Source organism: Mustela lutreola, chromosome 6 (genome assembly GCF_030435805.1).
Source record: "Mustela lutreola isolate mMusLut2 chromosome 6, mMusLut2.pri, whole genome shotgun sequence".
NCBI classification, from domain to species: Eukaryota; Metazoa; Chordata; class Mammalia; order Carnivora; family Mustelidae; genus Mustela; species Mustela lutreola.
In genome coordinates, this window is record NC_081295.1 from 9,316,114 (window position 1) to 9,332,222 (window position 16,109).

At 37.1% G+C, this 16,109-nt stretch overlaps 1 protein-coding gene across 5 annotated transcripts in view; it reads left to right on the forward strand.

Annotated features, from left to right (window-relative positions):
• The window catches only part of SERAC1 (serine active site containing 1), a 57,591-nt gene extending 55,318 nt beyond the window's left edge, over positions 1 to 2,273 (forward strand). For all 5 annotated transcript variants that reach the window (XM_059176656.1, XM_059176659.1, XM_059176658.1 and 2 more), the window contains 2 exons: positions 126 to 269; positions 1,792 to 2,273. In XM_059176656.1, coding sequence (XP_059032639.1) covers positions 126 to 269; positions 1,792 to 1,928 — 281 coding nt within the window. In that variant the 3' untranslated portion in view covers positions 1,929 to 2,273. The remainder of the gene's footprint in view (positions 1 to 125; positions 270 to 1,791) is intronic.
• The last annotated feature ends 13,836 nt before the right edge of the window (positions 2,274 to 16,109 follow it).

A 16,109-nucleotide genomic window follows, 5' to 3' on the forward strand; every position in this document is an offset into this window, starting at 1 on the left:
TTAGGAAGGAGAGAAAATAAACAAGTTACTATCTTGAACTAGAACCCTAATTTTCTCTTTAGTACATTTTATTATGAATTGGCTAAATAGAATTCGTCACAGTCTTGTTTCCTGTAATTCTACAGATTCTCCTGCACTTAAAACACTACAAGATGACTTTCTGGAATTTGCTAAAGACAAGAATTTCCAGGTGCTGAATTTTGTTGAAACACTGCCAACTTACATCGGTAGCATGATTAAACTGCACGTGGTACCCGTGGAATCAGCAGGTATTCCTTCGTTTGACATTTGTTTGCTATTGGATGCCTGGTTGGTGGTACCTATAGTTAATCATAAACAACCCATTTGTATATTCAGGTTCTCAGTTATGTGAAGATCTAGAGTCTGTTCCTTTCAGCTATAGATAACAATTTCTCTGCCGACATACAACCATGGCATTACTCATCCCTCCCTTCCTTTAGCTGGCGGAGGTTAATTGGCTGCCCCAGTGAGCTCTGTTGTAGTAAGAATTCAAAGTCCTTCTATCGGCTGCAGCAAAAGGGGCATTTAATAGGCTGATCTTTGATTTGTTAAGCTGCATATAGTGCAGCTAAAGGTATGGAAGCTTTAATAAATGAAAGATTTTTTTAACATCACTTTTTTCCAGTGGAATCTTAGATGGGGAATATTCAAGCAACAATTTCTTTTATAACTCTGGGGTTGGAGGAACTGGCCAATACCTATTACTGTGGTGTATTATAATATATTACAGGCTTTTTGAGGTAGGGCCCGAATCTTAATTCTCTTTACTGACTCCTTTATTACTTGGTTTATAGTAGATAACCCACGCATTTCCCTCCTTGAAATGCTTTTCTCTCAGTTGGCCAACCTGGTTACTTCTGAGGCAGGGTTCGGTGCTTAGTGGCACTTGGCCCTCCTGAGACCTCTCAGGGATAAGAAGCTGGAGAGCCAGATGTTCTTCATCCTGTAGGACAAGTTTTGGCCCAACTCCATTATGTTTTATCGGAATAAAATGAAAGACGTAATACTCCATAGTAGAACCTAAAGAGGCTTTACCACAAAGTAATGTGCCGTACGGTGAGGAGTTACTATGTAGTAGTTGAAGAACTTAAAGGACTTTGGAAGCTTGAAGCAAAAAAAGTAATACAGTGGACCAGCTGTTTGTAGAATTTGTCAAAATTCTGTCTGCCCTTTCTTTGGGATCACAAGGAGGTTTGTCTTCCTTCATAACCACCGCCTGCATTCCTTACCCTAAAGTCCTCACCAGGACTTCTTGTCACTTGCATCTAGGTGCACTTTGTTAGGCTGAAACATCAGAAACTCAGCTACAGCTCTCAAACACTAGATCACCTTCCGCCTGGCCAGGTGAAGAATGGATCCTGTTTGAGATATTCCCATTCCTGTCATCAGGACACGGGAGCTCAATAACATAAACTCTAGAAAAAGAGGTGGTTAAAAGAAGTATGGAATAATTCAGTAGTACCATGCATTGGAATAAAGGTTTTGATGCTGCTGCTGCTCAAGTTCTCTTCACTAATCAATCAGGAAGTAGGCCAGAACACATACAAAGAGTTTATGAAAGCTTAAAATTATACCTACTGAGAACCCATTCTCATGTGATTAGTCACATGTAGCTTTGCTATGGTCAAACCTCCAGTTGCTGTATCTTTTTAAAATCCCTTAGTACAACCAAATCAGCATTTAGAACTACCCATTCATCTTTCAGTATTGAGGGGGGGAGGGGGGTCTAGATTTTTACTTAGATTTTGTTGACATTTTTGTTTTCTTCAGATTTAGGCATTGGAGATCTCATTCCTGTGGACGTTGACCATTTGAACATCTGTAAGCCAAAGAAAAAGGATGCTTTTTTATACCAGCGTACCTTACAATTCATCTGTGAAACTTTAGCCAAAGACCTTGAAAACTGAGTTATCTTTCTTCCATTTTGCAAGAACCTTGGTGTTCTGTTTCTCTTTTTAAGCTCTGTGCAATCATGTGAACATAGTCTTTGTGGCATCGACCTGGTCTGCAGCATGTTGCAGGCAATGGAATATGGTTCTCAGTTCCTGTACTGTAAAGCACAAACAGAGTGGCAATCAAAGATTGAAGGGCTAGACTGGATTCTTTTGATTTAAAAGAAATTCCATGTGTGCCAGCTTATGTTGTGCAGTGTTGTCCCTGGTATAGGGAACAAGCTGCTAGGGATAGAAAATGCCTTTTGTCATCTGCGACAGTCTCCAGCTCACACGAGGAGGAACAATCATGGTTTCTAAAGGGAGGAACAATAGATGTTTCTAAAAGGAGGAACAATAGATGGTTTCTAAAGGGAGAACAATCATCACCTTCCATAAAAATACCACTCAGAAAGTACCTAGACTAGAGAGGAGACTGAACTAGAATCTAAAGACTTTTTGTTCTGGGTTTCCATGTGCTCTAAATTTTAAAAAATATATATCCGTGTAAACCTTGTCTCACATGTTAACTTTGTCAGACCCCTTGTCATCCATGGGTCAGTTCCTTGTAAGTTTTTATTTTCATATTGCTGAGAACAAATACTTCTCTTTTTAAAAGAATTATAGCTTATAGTAATTCTTTCCACACTGTAGCTACCTATACTTGTAATTTTTCCTGGATAAGGATGTAGCTAATCCATTATTGATCAGAGTATGAAATAAAACTATCCTAGACTATTATATATACTAACAGTACTTAGTATCAAGATTCTCTTTAGCTAAACAATGTATACCTTTCTTTTATGCTCATATGAAAGTTGCATCAGTTGACCTTGAGCATGTGAGAAATAGGAAATCATGTATCTGGCTCAGTTGGTAGAGCATGTGACTCTTGATCTCGGGGTCGTGAGTTCTAGCCCCACATTGGGTGTAGAAATTGCTTAAAAATAAAATCTTAAAAAAAAAAAGAAATAGGAATTCATGTTGACTTTTTATTTTTAAATAACAGCATCGTTAAGAAAGAAATCACATATCGGGGTCCCATCAAAAAAGAGAATTACAGACCAATATCCTTGATGAACACAGATGTGAAAATTCTCACCAAAATACTAGCCAATAGGATCCAACAGTACATTAAAAGGATTATTCACCACGACCAAGTGGGATTTATTCCAGGGCTGCAAGGTTGGTTCAACAACCACAAATCAATCAATGTGATACACTTACATTAATGAAAGAACAAGAACCATATCATACTCTTAATAGATGCTGAAAAAGCATTTGACAAAGTACAGCATCCCTTCCTGATCAAAACTCTTCAAAACGTAGGGATAGAGGGCACATACCTCAATATTATCAAAGCCATCTATGAAAAACCCACCGCAAATATTCTCAATGGAGGAAAACTGAAAGCTTTTCCACTAAGGTCAGAACATGGTAGGGATGTCCATTATCACCACTGCTATTCAACATAGTACTAGAAGTCCTAGCCTCAGCAATCAGACAACAAAAAGAAATTAAAGGTATCCAAATTGGCAAAGAAGAAGTCAAACTATCACTCTTTGCAGATGATATGATACTATATGTGGAAAACCCAAAAGACTCCACTCCCAAACTGTTAGAACTTGTACAGGAATTCAGTAAAGTGTCAGGATATAAAATCAATGCACAGAAATCAGTTGCATTTCTTTAAACCAACAACAAGACAGAAGAAAGAGAAGGAGTCAATCCCATTTACAATTGCACCCCAAACCATAAGATACCTAGGAATAAACCTAACCAAAGAGGCAAAGAATCTATACTCGGAAAACTATAAAGTACTCAAGAAAGAAATTGAGGAAGACACAAAGAAATGGAAAAATGTTCCATGCTCCTGGATTGGAAGAAAAAATATTGTGAAAAATGTCTATGCTACCTAAAGCAATCTACACATTTAATGCAATTCCTATCAAAATCCCATCCATTTTTTTTTTCAAAGAAATGGAATAAATAATCCTAAAATTAATATGGAACCAAAAAAGACCTCAAATAGCGAAAGGAATATTGAAAAAGAAAGCCAAAGTTGGTGGCATCACACTTTTGGACTTCAAGCTCTATTACAAAGCTGTCATCATCAAGTCAGTAGGTACTGGTACAAAAACAGATACACATATCAATGGAACAGAATAGAGAGCCCAGAAACAGACCCTCAACTCTGTGGTCAACTAATCTTTGACAAAGCAGGAAACAATGTCCAATGGAAAAAAGACAGCCTTTTCAACAAATGGTGTTGGGAAAATTGGACAGCCACATGCAGAAAAATGAAATTGGGCCATTTCCTTACACCACACACAAAAATAGACTCAATGGATGAAGGACCTCAATGTGAGAAAGGAATCCATCAAAATTCTTGGGGAGAACACAGGCAGCAACCTCTTCAACCTCAGCCACAACAACTTCTTCCTAGAAACATTGCCAAAGGCAAGAGAAGCAAGGGCAAAAATGAACTATTGGGATTTCATCAAGATCAAAAGCTTTTGCACAGGGGCATCTGGGTGGCTCAGTGGGTTAAAGCCTCTGCCTTCAGCTCAGGTCATGATCCCAGGGTCCTGGGATCGAGCCCCATGTCGGGCTCTCTGCTCTGTGGAGAGCCTGCTTCCTCCTCTCTCTCTGCCTGCCTCTCTGCCTACTTGTGATTTCTCTCTGTGTGTCAAATAAATAAAATCTTTAAAGAAAAAAAAAAAAAAAAAGCTTTTGCACAGCAAAGGAAACAGTTAACAAAACCAAAAGACAACTGACAGAATGGGAGAAGATATTTGCAAACAACATATCAGATAAAGATATCCAAAATCTATAAAGAGCTTAGCAAACTCAACACCCAAAGAACAAATAATCCAATCAAGAAATGGGCAGAAGACATGAACAGACATTTCTGCAAAGACATCCAGATGGCCAAACAGACATATTAAAAAATGCTCCACATCACTTGGCAACAGGAAAATACAAATCAAAACCACAGTGAGATACCACCTCACAGCAGTCAGAATGGCTAAAATTAACAAGTCAGGAAATGACAGACAGTGGCGAGGATGCAGAGAAAGGGGAACCCTCCTACACTGTTGGTGGGAATGCAAGCTGGTGCAACCACTCTGGAAAACATGGAGATTCCTCAAAAAGTTGAAAATAGAGTTACCCTATGACCCAGCAATTGCACTACTGGGTATTTACCCTAAGGATACAAACAGTGATCTGAAGGGGCATGTGCACCCGAATGTTTATAGCAGCAATGTCCACAATAGCCAAACTATGGAAAGAACCTAGATGTCCATCGACAGATGAATGGATAAAGAAGATGTGGTATATATGTATACAATGGAATACTATGCAACCATCAAAAGAAATGAAATCTTGCCATTTGCGGTGACATGGATGGAACTAGAGGGCATTATGCTTAGCAAACTAAGTCAGTCGGAGAAAGACAACTATCATATGATCTCCCTGATATGAAGAAGTGGAGAAGCAACATGGGGGGTTTGGGAGGTAGGAAAAGAATAAATGAAATAAGATAGGTTCGGGAGGGAGATAAACCATAAGAGACTCTTAATCTCACAAAACAAACTGAGGGTTGCTGGGGGGAGGGGGGTTGGGAGAGGGTGGTGGGGTTATGGACATTGGGGAGGGTTTGTGCTATGGTGAGTGCTGTGAAATGTGTAAACCTGGCGATTCACAGACCTATACCCCTGGGACTAAAAATACATTATGTGCTTATTAAAAAATTTAAAAATCACATACCATAAAATTCATCCTTTTAAATATACAGTGTTGTACAACCCTCCCCACTATCTAATTTCAGAACATTTCATCATCCCTAAAATTAACTCTATACTTATTAGCAATTACTCCTCACTTTTCCCCTAGCTCCTGGCAGACACTAATCTACTTCCTCTCTATATAGATCTGGCCTGTTATGGACATTTCATATAAATGAAATCATACAATGTGTGGTCTTTTAGTGTCTGGCTTCTTTTTCTTAGCCTGTTTCCAGGGTTCTTTGATGATGTAGCAGGTATCAGTACTTCATTCCTTTTTATGGTCAGTCAGTCAGTTGTGTGGAGATACACCACATTTGTTGATACATTCATTAGCTGATGGGTATTTAGGTTCTTTTCAGTTTTTTGGCTATTATGAATAATGGAGCTGTAAACATTTATGTACAAGTTTTTTTAAGTGGACATGTTTTCCATTCTCTTGGATATAGACTAAGAGTGGAATTGCTGGGTCGTGTCTTTAGCTTTTGAAGATGGTAGACATTTGTAGAATGGGATTGTCAAAGCTGAAACTGGAGTAGAGTCTGAAGGTAAACTGAGATGGCCCCTAAACCCTATCAGCCCCACTTAATTATGCACCGACCTAACAAGTGACTTAGCCATAACAGCCAAATAAAATAGCCATTTTATTATGTAGATACAGTGAACATAACCATTAGCTAACCGCATTAAGTTAAAGGTAAGTACTAGTTAATAGATGCCTATTTGCATATCTTAAAAGCAGCAGCTTGAGGTTTAGGCTTCTAATTTAACACACATCTAGAGACTGATTCTCCATGGAGACTGGGGAGGCAGAAGGGAGCCATAAGTGCATTCTCCTTCTAGTACATTCCAGGTCACTGTGTGTCTTGTGCCCTGGCTTTTGTGGCTGCTATGCAGGGAATGCACCCCTCCATTGCCTGGCTCTAGTGGTCAGCAGAGCTTGTGTTTGCAGGTCTCTCAGGACTGTAGAAAACAAACCATTCAGGGCTCAGCACCAGAGATAGCAGGCAGAAACACCCATCTTTCAGTCTTTACCTGAAAGAAGTCTGTTTACATACTTTAAAAGTCCAGCTTCCAATCAGCCTGCTTCTGGGTACTGACAAATCTGCCTCCACTTTGGAACACTGACAGGTTTTGGCAGACCTTCAACTGGTGGCAGACACTAAGAACAAAGAAGGGGGCTTGGATAGTCACAAAGGTTTGAAAGAGAACCAAGAGCTCAGCAGACTGAACGACAAGATTCATCTCCTAAATAAGATCACCCTGTCAAGATTGGGAAAGGTGGCTGTTTTACATAATGCACAGAAATCAACAGAGTGTTGAGAAAAATGAGTAAACAGAGGACTATAGAAGATAAAACTTGAGAAATAAACATTAAATATGGAGATAAGTGACCTGATAAAGAGTTCAAAATAGAGATTGTCACCAAAGTCAGAAGAATAATGCATGAGCAAAGTGAGAATTTCAACACAGACCTAGAAAATATAAGCAAATACCAAACAAATCATAAAGCTGGAAAATAAACTGAAAAACTCAATAGAGTGTGTCAGTGACAGACTGGATTGTGTGAAGGGATCAGCAGATTCAAAGATGGCAGTGGAATTCATCCAGTCAGAGAACCAAAAAGAAAAAAGAGTGAAGATAGAGTGAAGATAGCTTAAGGGACTTGGGGGATATCATTGCATTATAGGTCTCCTTGAAGGAAAAGAGAAAAGGGCAGAAAGCTTATTCAAAGAAATAATGGCTGAATTCTCCCCCAACCAGGAAGCCCAGAGAATACCAAACAAGATGAATCCAAATATATCCACACCAAGAAACATTATAATTAAATTTCCAAAAGTTAAATGTCAGAGAGTCTTAAGACTAGCAAGAGAAAAACAAATGGTTATGTACAAGAGAAATCCAGATTTGGCAGATTTTTCAGCAGAAACTTTGTAGGCCAGAAAAATGGGGTAACAGAGTCAAAGTGCTGAAAGAAAAAAATTGGCAATCAAGAATACCTGGCAAAGTTCTTCAGGATTGAAGAAGCAATAGAGTTTTCTGGACAAGCAAAAACTGAAGGAGTTCATCACTACTAGACCAGTCCCAATGAAATGTTCAGGGGAATCCTTCAAGCTGAAATAAAAGGATGCTAATTAGTAACAGGAAAACATACGAAAGTATAAATCTCACTGGTAAATGTAAATATATAAATTCAGAACATGCTAATGTAATGGTGGGTGAACACTTACAAATCTAGTATGAAGGTTAAAAGACAAAAAGTACTAAAAATAACTATAATTTGTTACTGGATATACAAGGTAAAAATATGTAATTTGTGACATTGAGAACAAAATGGGAAGAGTAAAAACAGCTTAGGTAGACATCTGGAAAGTTGTTAGTTTAAAATGACATAAATATGTTTTATGTAAGCTTCACGATGACCTCAATGCAAAAACTTAGAGTAAATACACAAAAGAGAAAGAGAAAAGAAAACAATTAGACATGGACTTAGTATTGCCATTTCATTAATCGTTACTTTGAATGGACTGAATTCTCTAATCCAAAGAAAAGAGTCACTGAGTGGATTTAAAAAAAAAAAAATTATATGCTAGCTATAAGACACTCGCTTCAGCTTAAGGACACACACAGACTGCAAGTGAAAAGATGGGAAGAGATAGTCCATGCAAATGGAAACCAGAAAGCAGGGGTAGCCATATTTAAGTCTACTTAGAAGTCTACTTAATATACTACTACAAAGTAGACTTAACGCCAGAGACTAGTAAGGGACAGAGAAGGTTATTATATAATGATAAAAAGGTTAATTCATCAAGAGAAAATAACATAAATATTTACACACCCAACATAGCACCTAAATAAATAAAACATCACACCTGAAGAGTAAAATATACAGCAATGTAATAATAGCAAGGACTTCAGTACCCTCCTTTTCAACAATGTATACATCATTCAGACAGAACTCAATAAACATTGGACTTAATGACATGTTAGACCAGATGGACTTAGTAGATTACTACAGAACCCTCCATCCAATAGTAGCAGAATACACATTGTTCTGAAGTGCACACAGAACATTCTCCAGGATAAGTCATATATTGGGCCACAAACCAAGTCAATAAAATTAAAAAGACAAATCTATCAAGCATCTTTACTGACCTCAATTGTATGAAACTAGAAATCAGTGAAAAGAAGAAAACTGGAAAGTTCACAAATATGTGGAGATTAAACATGCAACTGAATGAGCAATGGATGAAAGAAGAAATCGAAATAAAAAATACCTTGAGACAAATCAAAATGGAAATACAACATACCAAAACTTAAGGGATGTACCAAAAGCAGTTCTAAGAGGGAAGTTTATAGCAACAAATGCCTACATTAAGAAAAAAAGATTTCAAACAACCTGACTTTATATCTTAAGTAGCTAGAAAAAACAAACTGTGCCCCAAGTTAGCAGAAAGAAAGAAATGAAGATCAGAGTGGAAATAAAGGAAATAGATTTTTTTAAAAAGATTTTTAATTTATTTTTTGACAGATGGAGATCACAAGTAGGCAGAGAGGCAGGCAGAGAGAGAGGAGGAAGGAGGCTCCCCGCTGAGCAGAGAGCAGATGCAGGGCTCAATTCCAGGACCCTGGGATCATGACCTGAGCCAAAGGCAGAGGCTTTAACCCACTGAGCCACCAGGGGCCCCAAGGAAATAGATTCTTAAAAGATAATAAAGGGGCACCTGAGTAGCTCAGTTGTTTAAGTGTCTGACTCTTGATATCAGCGTGGGTCTTGATATCAGAGTTCAAGCCCCACACTGGGATCCACACTAGCCATGGAGCCTACTTTAAAAAATAAAAGATAATAGAAAAGACCAAGGAAACTAAGAGTTGTTTTTTGAAAAGATAAACAAAATAGACAAAACTTTAGCTACTCATACCAAGATAAAAGGGAGAGGACAGATTTATAAATGAAAGAAGAGGCCCTTCCTCCAGGGGAACTACTGAAGAGCAGTAGCCATGGCTCTGTGCTACCTTATGGCCATGGGCCTCAACAAGGTCCACAAAGTGAATGTGAGCAAGCAGAGGCACAGCTCCTGCTGCTGGTGGCTCACCAAGCACATCAGATTCATGTGGACCAAGATCCAAGAAGTGTGTGGCATCACCACATATGAGTGGCATCCTGTGGAGCTGCACAAGGTCTCTGAGGACAAGCACACCCTCTAGTTTCATCAAGAAAAGGGTGGGAACACAGATCCGTGAATAACATCCTGGCAGCTTATGATAAAAGTGGTAGCCGAGAAAGACTGAACCCCTTCCCTCTGAGTAACAAAGCCTTTTTGGAACTTAAAAGAAGGGAGGAGGAGGAGGAAGAGACTTAGAACTAACAACACACAAATACTGAGAATTGTAAGACACAGAATAGGAACAATTATTTGCCAATGAAGTGTACAATCCAGAAGAAATGGATAAAATCCTACACATACAATCTACCAAAACTGAATTGTGAAGAAGTAGAAAGTCTGCACAGTCCAATTATTAGTAAGGAGATTGAATCAGTAGTCAAAAAATCCAACAAAGAAAAGTCCCAGACCAGATCATTTCACTGGTGAATTCTACCAAATATTTAAAGAAGAATTAATACTAATCCTTCTCAATCTTCCAAAAAGCAGAAGAGGAGGGAATACTTTGAAACTCATTTTATGAGGCCAGGATTACCCTGAAATAAAACCTGACAAGGACTTGTCATCTCTGATGAAATAGATGTAAAAATGCTCAGCAAAATAATAGCCAACTGAATTCAGCAGTACATTAGAAAGATAATACACCATGATCAAGTGGGATTCTTTCTAGGGATTCAAGATGGTCCAAAATCTGCAAATCAATCACTGTGATACACATTAACAAAATGAAGGAAGAAAAAACATTTGACAAAATTCAACATTAATTCATGATAAAAACTCTCAGCGAAGTGGGTATAGAAGGAAAGTACCTCAACTTAATATGACAAGCCCACAGCTGACATCATGAAAAGGTGAAGAACTAAAAGCATTTCCTCTACGATCAGGAACAAGAGTGCCCATAATCTCATGACTTTTTTTTTGGGGGGGGGGGCACTTTTTATTCAGCATAGTATTGGATGGCTTAACCAGAACAATTAGGCAAGAAAAGAACAGTTATTCAAAGTGTAAAGGAAGAAGTAAAACTGTTTCTACTGGCAGACTACATTGTATTTAGAGAGCTCAAAGGACTCCACCAAAAAACTTAGAATAAATGAATTCAGTAAAGTTGCAGGATACAAAATCAACATACAAAATTAGGTTTCTATACTTTCTAAATTAAGAAAGAAATTAAGAAAACAATCTCATTTACAACTGCATCAAAAAATACCTAGGACTAAATTTTTAAAAAGGAGGTGAATGACCTGTACACCAAAAACTAAGACTTTGATAAAAGAAATAGAAATAAGTGGAAAGGTATTCCACGTTTATGGGCTGGAACATCTAATATTGTTAAAATGTCAATACTATCCTAAGCAATCTACAGATTTAGTGTATCAAAATTCAAATGGCATTTATTCTCAGAAATAGAAGAAACAATCCTAAAATTTTTGCAGAACCAGAAAAGACCCCAAAGAGCCAAAGCAATTTTCAGAAAGAAAATGCAAGTCAGCAAATTTCCCAATTTCAAACTATATTACAAAGATTCAGTAACCAAAACAGTATGATATTGGCATAAAAGGACGATAAATCAGTAGAACAGTATAGAGAGTCCAGAAATAAACTGGTACATATTTGGTCAAATTATGGAAAAGGAGCCAAGAATGTATTGTTGGGGAAGGATGGTTTCTTCAGTGAATGGTGTTGGGAAAACCAGACAGCCAAATGCAAAAGAATGGAACTGAACTACTATGTATACCATACATAAAAACCAACTCAAAATAGATTAAAGACTTGAACATTAAGACCTTAAACCATAAAAATCCTGGAAGGAAACACAGCTGATAAGCACCTTAACATTAGTCTTGGCAATGATTTTTTGGATGTGACACCAAAAACAAAGGCAACAGAAGCAATAACATAAAAATTGGAATATTATTAAACTAAAAAGCTGCACAGCAAAGGAAACATCAACTAAAAAGGTAGGCTACTGGATAGGAGGAAATACTTGCAAATCATATATTTGATGTGGGATTCATATCTAAAACATAAAAGAATACATATGACTTAATAGTAAGTATCAAAACAATTTGATTTTAGAATGAGAATTTTTCCAAGGAAGACATACAAATGGCTAACAGGTACATGAAAACATACTCAATGTCTCTAATCATCAGTTCAAATTGAATTCAAAACCACAATGAGATATCTTTTCACATCTATTAGAATGGTTATCATCACTGATCAGATGAGAGATAAGAGGGGTTGGCAAGTGTGTGGAGGAAAGGGAACAGTTGTGCACTGCTGGTGGGAATGTAAATTGGTGTGGCCACTATATAAGACAGTATGGAGGTTCCTAAAAAACACTAAAAACTACCATATGATCCAGCAATCTCCTTTCTTTGTAAATATCCAAAGCAAATGAAAACAGGATATCAAAGAGATATCTGCATTCCCATGTTCATAACAGGATTACTCTCAATAACCAAGATAAGGAGAAAACCAAGTGTCTATTAACAGATAAATGGATAAAGAAGATTTGGTATATACCTACAATGGAATATTATTCAGCCATGAGTAAAATCTCCATCCTGCCATTTGTGATAACATTGACGGAACTTGAGGGCATTATGCTAAGTGAAGTAAGCCAGATAGAGAAAGACATTTATGGTATCACTTATATGTGGAATCCTTAAAAACAAAAACAAAAAAACCTTAAACTACTAGAAACAGTAGAAAAGTTGTTTGCCAGGGACTAACAGTAGGAAGAAATAGGGAGAGGTTGGTAAAACTTAGCTATAGCATAAATTAAGTTCTGATCATCTACTATAAAACATAGTGACTATAATTGACAACAATATGATGTATAATTCAAATTTCCTAAGAGAGTAAAACTCCAGAGTTCTCACATACACACACATCCAAGTAATATGTGGGGAGATGAATGTGTTTAATTAGATGGGGGGAACACTTTCACATTTTATATCAAATCGCCACAAGTATACTTTAAATATCTTAGTTTTATACATCAATTATACCCCAATATAGCTGAAATTCAATTTTTTTCATTAAAAGAATTTTAAATTCATTGAAAGCTTTAAGAACTTCATAGTCTGTTTATGCTCAGGTCCATTTCTTCTGTTTCTATTTTAGATAATCTATTATGTTCCTTCAATCGACTCCTTTCAATTGTTTTGACTTCTCTTTCCCAAATATGGTTAAGTACCAAATGCTATCTGGTCTACTTAAAAGGACCAGAATCCCTTTCCATTTCTACTGCTACAGTCTCCAGATCAGATTTTCACATTTGGCCTGGAATATAACCTCCTAGTTGGCTTCTCATTTTAATAATAAAATAGAACTGTAATGCAGTAAAGAATGAGTTCCTGTGTACCAAGTGTTGCTTTACATAAGACTATGATGTAGATTTAATCCAATCCATATCAAATTCCAATGGCATATTTCCCAGAACTAGAAAAAAAATTATAAAATTTGTAGGAACTACAAAAGATCCTAGACCAGCCAAAGCAATCTTGAGAAAGAACTAAGCTGGAGGTATTACACTCCCTATTTTCAAACTATATTACAAAGCTATGGTATTCAAAACAGTACAGTGTGGGCACAAAAGCAAACATCAATAGAACAGAATTGAGAGCCAAGAAATAGACCCATGCATATATGGACAGTTAATTTACAACAAAGGAGCCAAAAGTATACAGTGCAGAAAGGACAGTCTCTTCAATAAAGTTTTGGAAAACTTGTCAGCCGCATACTAAATAAATAAATAAATAAATAAAAATGAAACTTGACTACTATTTTAGACCATCCACAAAAATTAACTAAAATTCATCAATTACATGAATAGAAGACCTGAAGACGCAGACATCCTAGAAGAAACCATAGGTGGTAACCTCCTTGATGCTGGTCTTAGTGTTTTTTGGGGTCCGATTCCAAAATCAAAGGAAACAGAAGCAAAAACAAACGGGATCACATCAATCTAAAAACCTTCTGTGCAGTGAAGGAAATCATCATAAAAATGAACAGACAACCTACTGAGTGGGAGATGGTAATTGCAGTCATAAATCTGATAGGGGCTAATATCCAAAACAAATAAAGAACTGCTACAATTCAACAACAAAACAAACTAAAAAATGGGCAGAGGATCTGAATAGACACTTTTCCAAAGAAGACATACAGATGGACAATAGGCATATGAAAAAATGTTCAACATAACTATTAGGGGAATGCAAGCCAAAATCACTATAAGATTTTCACCTCATCCCACAGGAATGGCTATTATCAAAAAGATGGGATATCTGACTGGCTCATTCAGAAGAGTATGGATCTCTCAACCTTGGGTTTGTGAGTTCAAGACCCATGTCGGGTGTAGAGATTACTTAAATAAATAAACTTTTTTAAAAAAATATGAGATATAACAGGTGTTGGAGAGGATGTAGCAGAAAAAGAACACTTGTACACTGTTGGTAGGGTTATAAACTGGTGCAACCACTATGGAAAATAGTATGAAGACTCTTCAAAAAATTAAGAATTGAATTAACATAGAATCCAGCTCATCCACTACTGGGTATTTATCTGAAGAATAAGGCAACACTAAAGAAATATGTATCTTTCTGTTCCTTGCAGCATTATTTACAATAGCCAACATATGGAAGCAACCAGTGTCCACTGACAGAAGAATGGATAAGCAGATGTGCATATACACACATATACATACACTCAAATACTACTCAGCCATAAAAAAGAATGAAACCTTGCCATTTGCAACAACATGGATGGACCTAGTGGGTATTACACTAAGTGAAATAAGTCAGAAGAAAAAAGACAAATACCTTATGAGTTCACTCATATGTGAAGTCTGGAAAAGCAAAAATTGAAAACAAACTCAGATACAGAGAACAGTTGGTAGTTTCCGGGGTGGGGAGAGTGTGCTGAGGGATAGATATGTGGATGAAAGGAGGTAAGTTGTAGGGTGATGGATAGTAACTAGACTTTCAGGTGTATTTTATATATATAAATATAAAATACCTTTATTAGCCATATTTTAGAGAGAGAAAAACTGAGCATTAAAAAAAAATCATAAAACTGGTACAAAGTCTCAAAACTATTGAGAGCAAAGGTTAAACCCAGTTTTGATTTTAAAATCTACACATGTTTGTTGCAATATCTTCATAAAACATTTCACATATCATTAACTTTAAAAACTGACAAAGTCAGTTTTTCAGAATTTCTCTCCCCCAATACCTAACTAAAGGGAGAAAAATTAGGGGGGGAAAAAGAGGAAAAGTAGGAAAAAATAATTCAACAGAAAAAAAAAAAGATGAAGAAGAAAGGATTGACTAAAAGCTCATGCTATTAACTTTGAAAACCAGTGGTTAGGAAAAGTAAGTGATATTAGGGAAGGAGGTTAATCAATATAATCTTGAGAATTTTGATGATAGATCTGTATTTTGTGGAAAAAGAGGAGGAACAAGGTGCTGAGCAAAGTTAAAGAAAAAGCCTTGAGGTTGGAAACCTCATCTATCACTGAAAATATTAAAACACTCAAAAACCAAAACAGTAAGGCTTTGTTGTCTAAAGCCCTCATGGAAATAAGATGCAATCACTCTAAGTGAGGTGGACTCTAGTAACAAACCCTCAAAAGAGGGACCAGATGCCAGATCTCCTAACAAAGATATAGGACTAACCCCAACAGTGCTGTTGGGACAACTCATGCCCCCTCCCACCTCCAGATAAAGGAAGAGAGAACAAGTGGTTATGTCAAACAGAGATGGCCAAAAGCAGTCTCGGATAAGGAGCGAGAGTTGTTTGGAACAACTCTTATTTATTTGGCCAAATGGGTCTAGATGAAGTTTATTATGCACAAAGAAGATGAAAATACATGACACTTAAGCAACATAATGTAGCAAAACAAGTATATAAAGACAGAAGGTTCAGTTCTTTTTTTTTTTTTTAAAGATTTTATTTATTTATTTGACAGAGAGAGAGAGAGAGAGATCACAAGTAGGCAGAGAGGCAGGCAGAGAGAGGGGGGGAAGCAGGCTCCCTGCAGAGCAGAGAGCCTGATGTGGGTCTCGATCTCAGGACCCTGAGATCATGACCCGAGCTGAAGGCAGAGGCTTTAACCCACTGAGCCACCCAGGCGGCCCTGAAAGTTCACTTCTAAATGGAAAGAAAATCCCTGAAGAACAACACAAAAATTAATATAC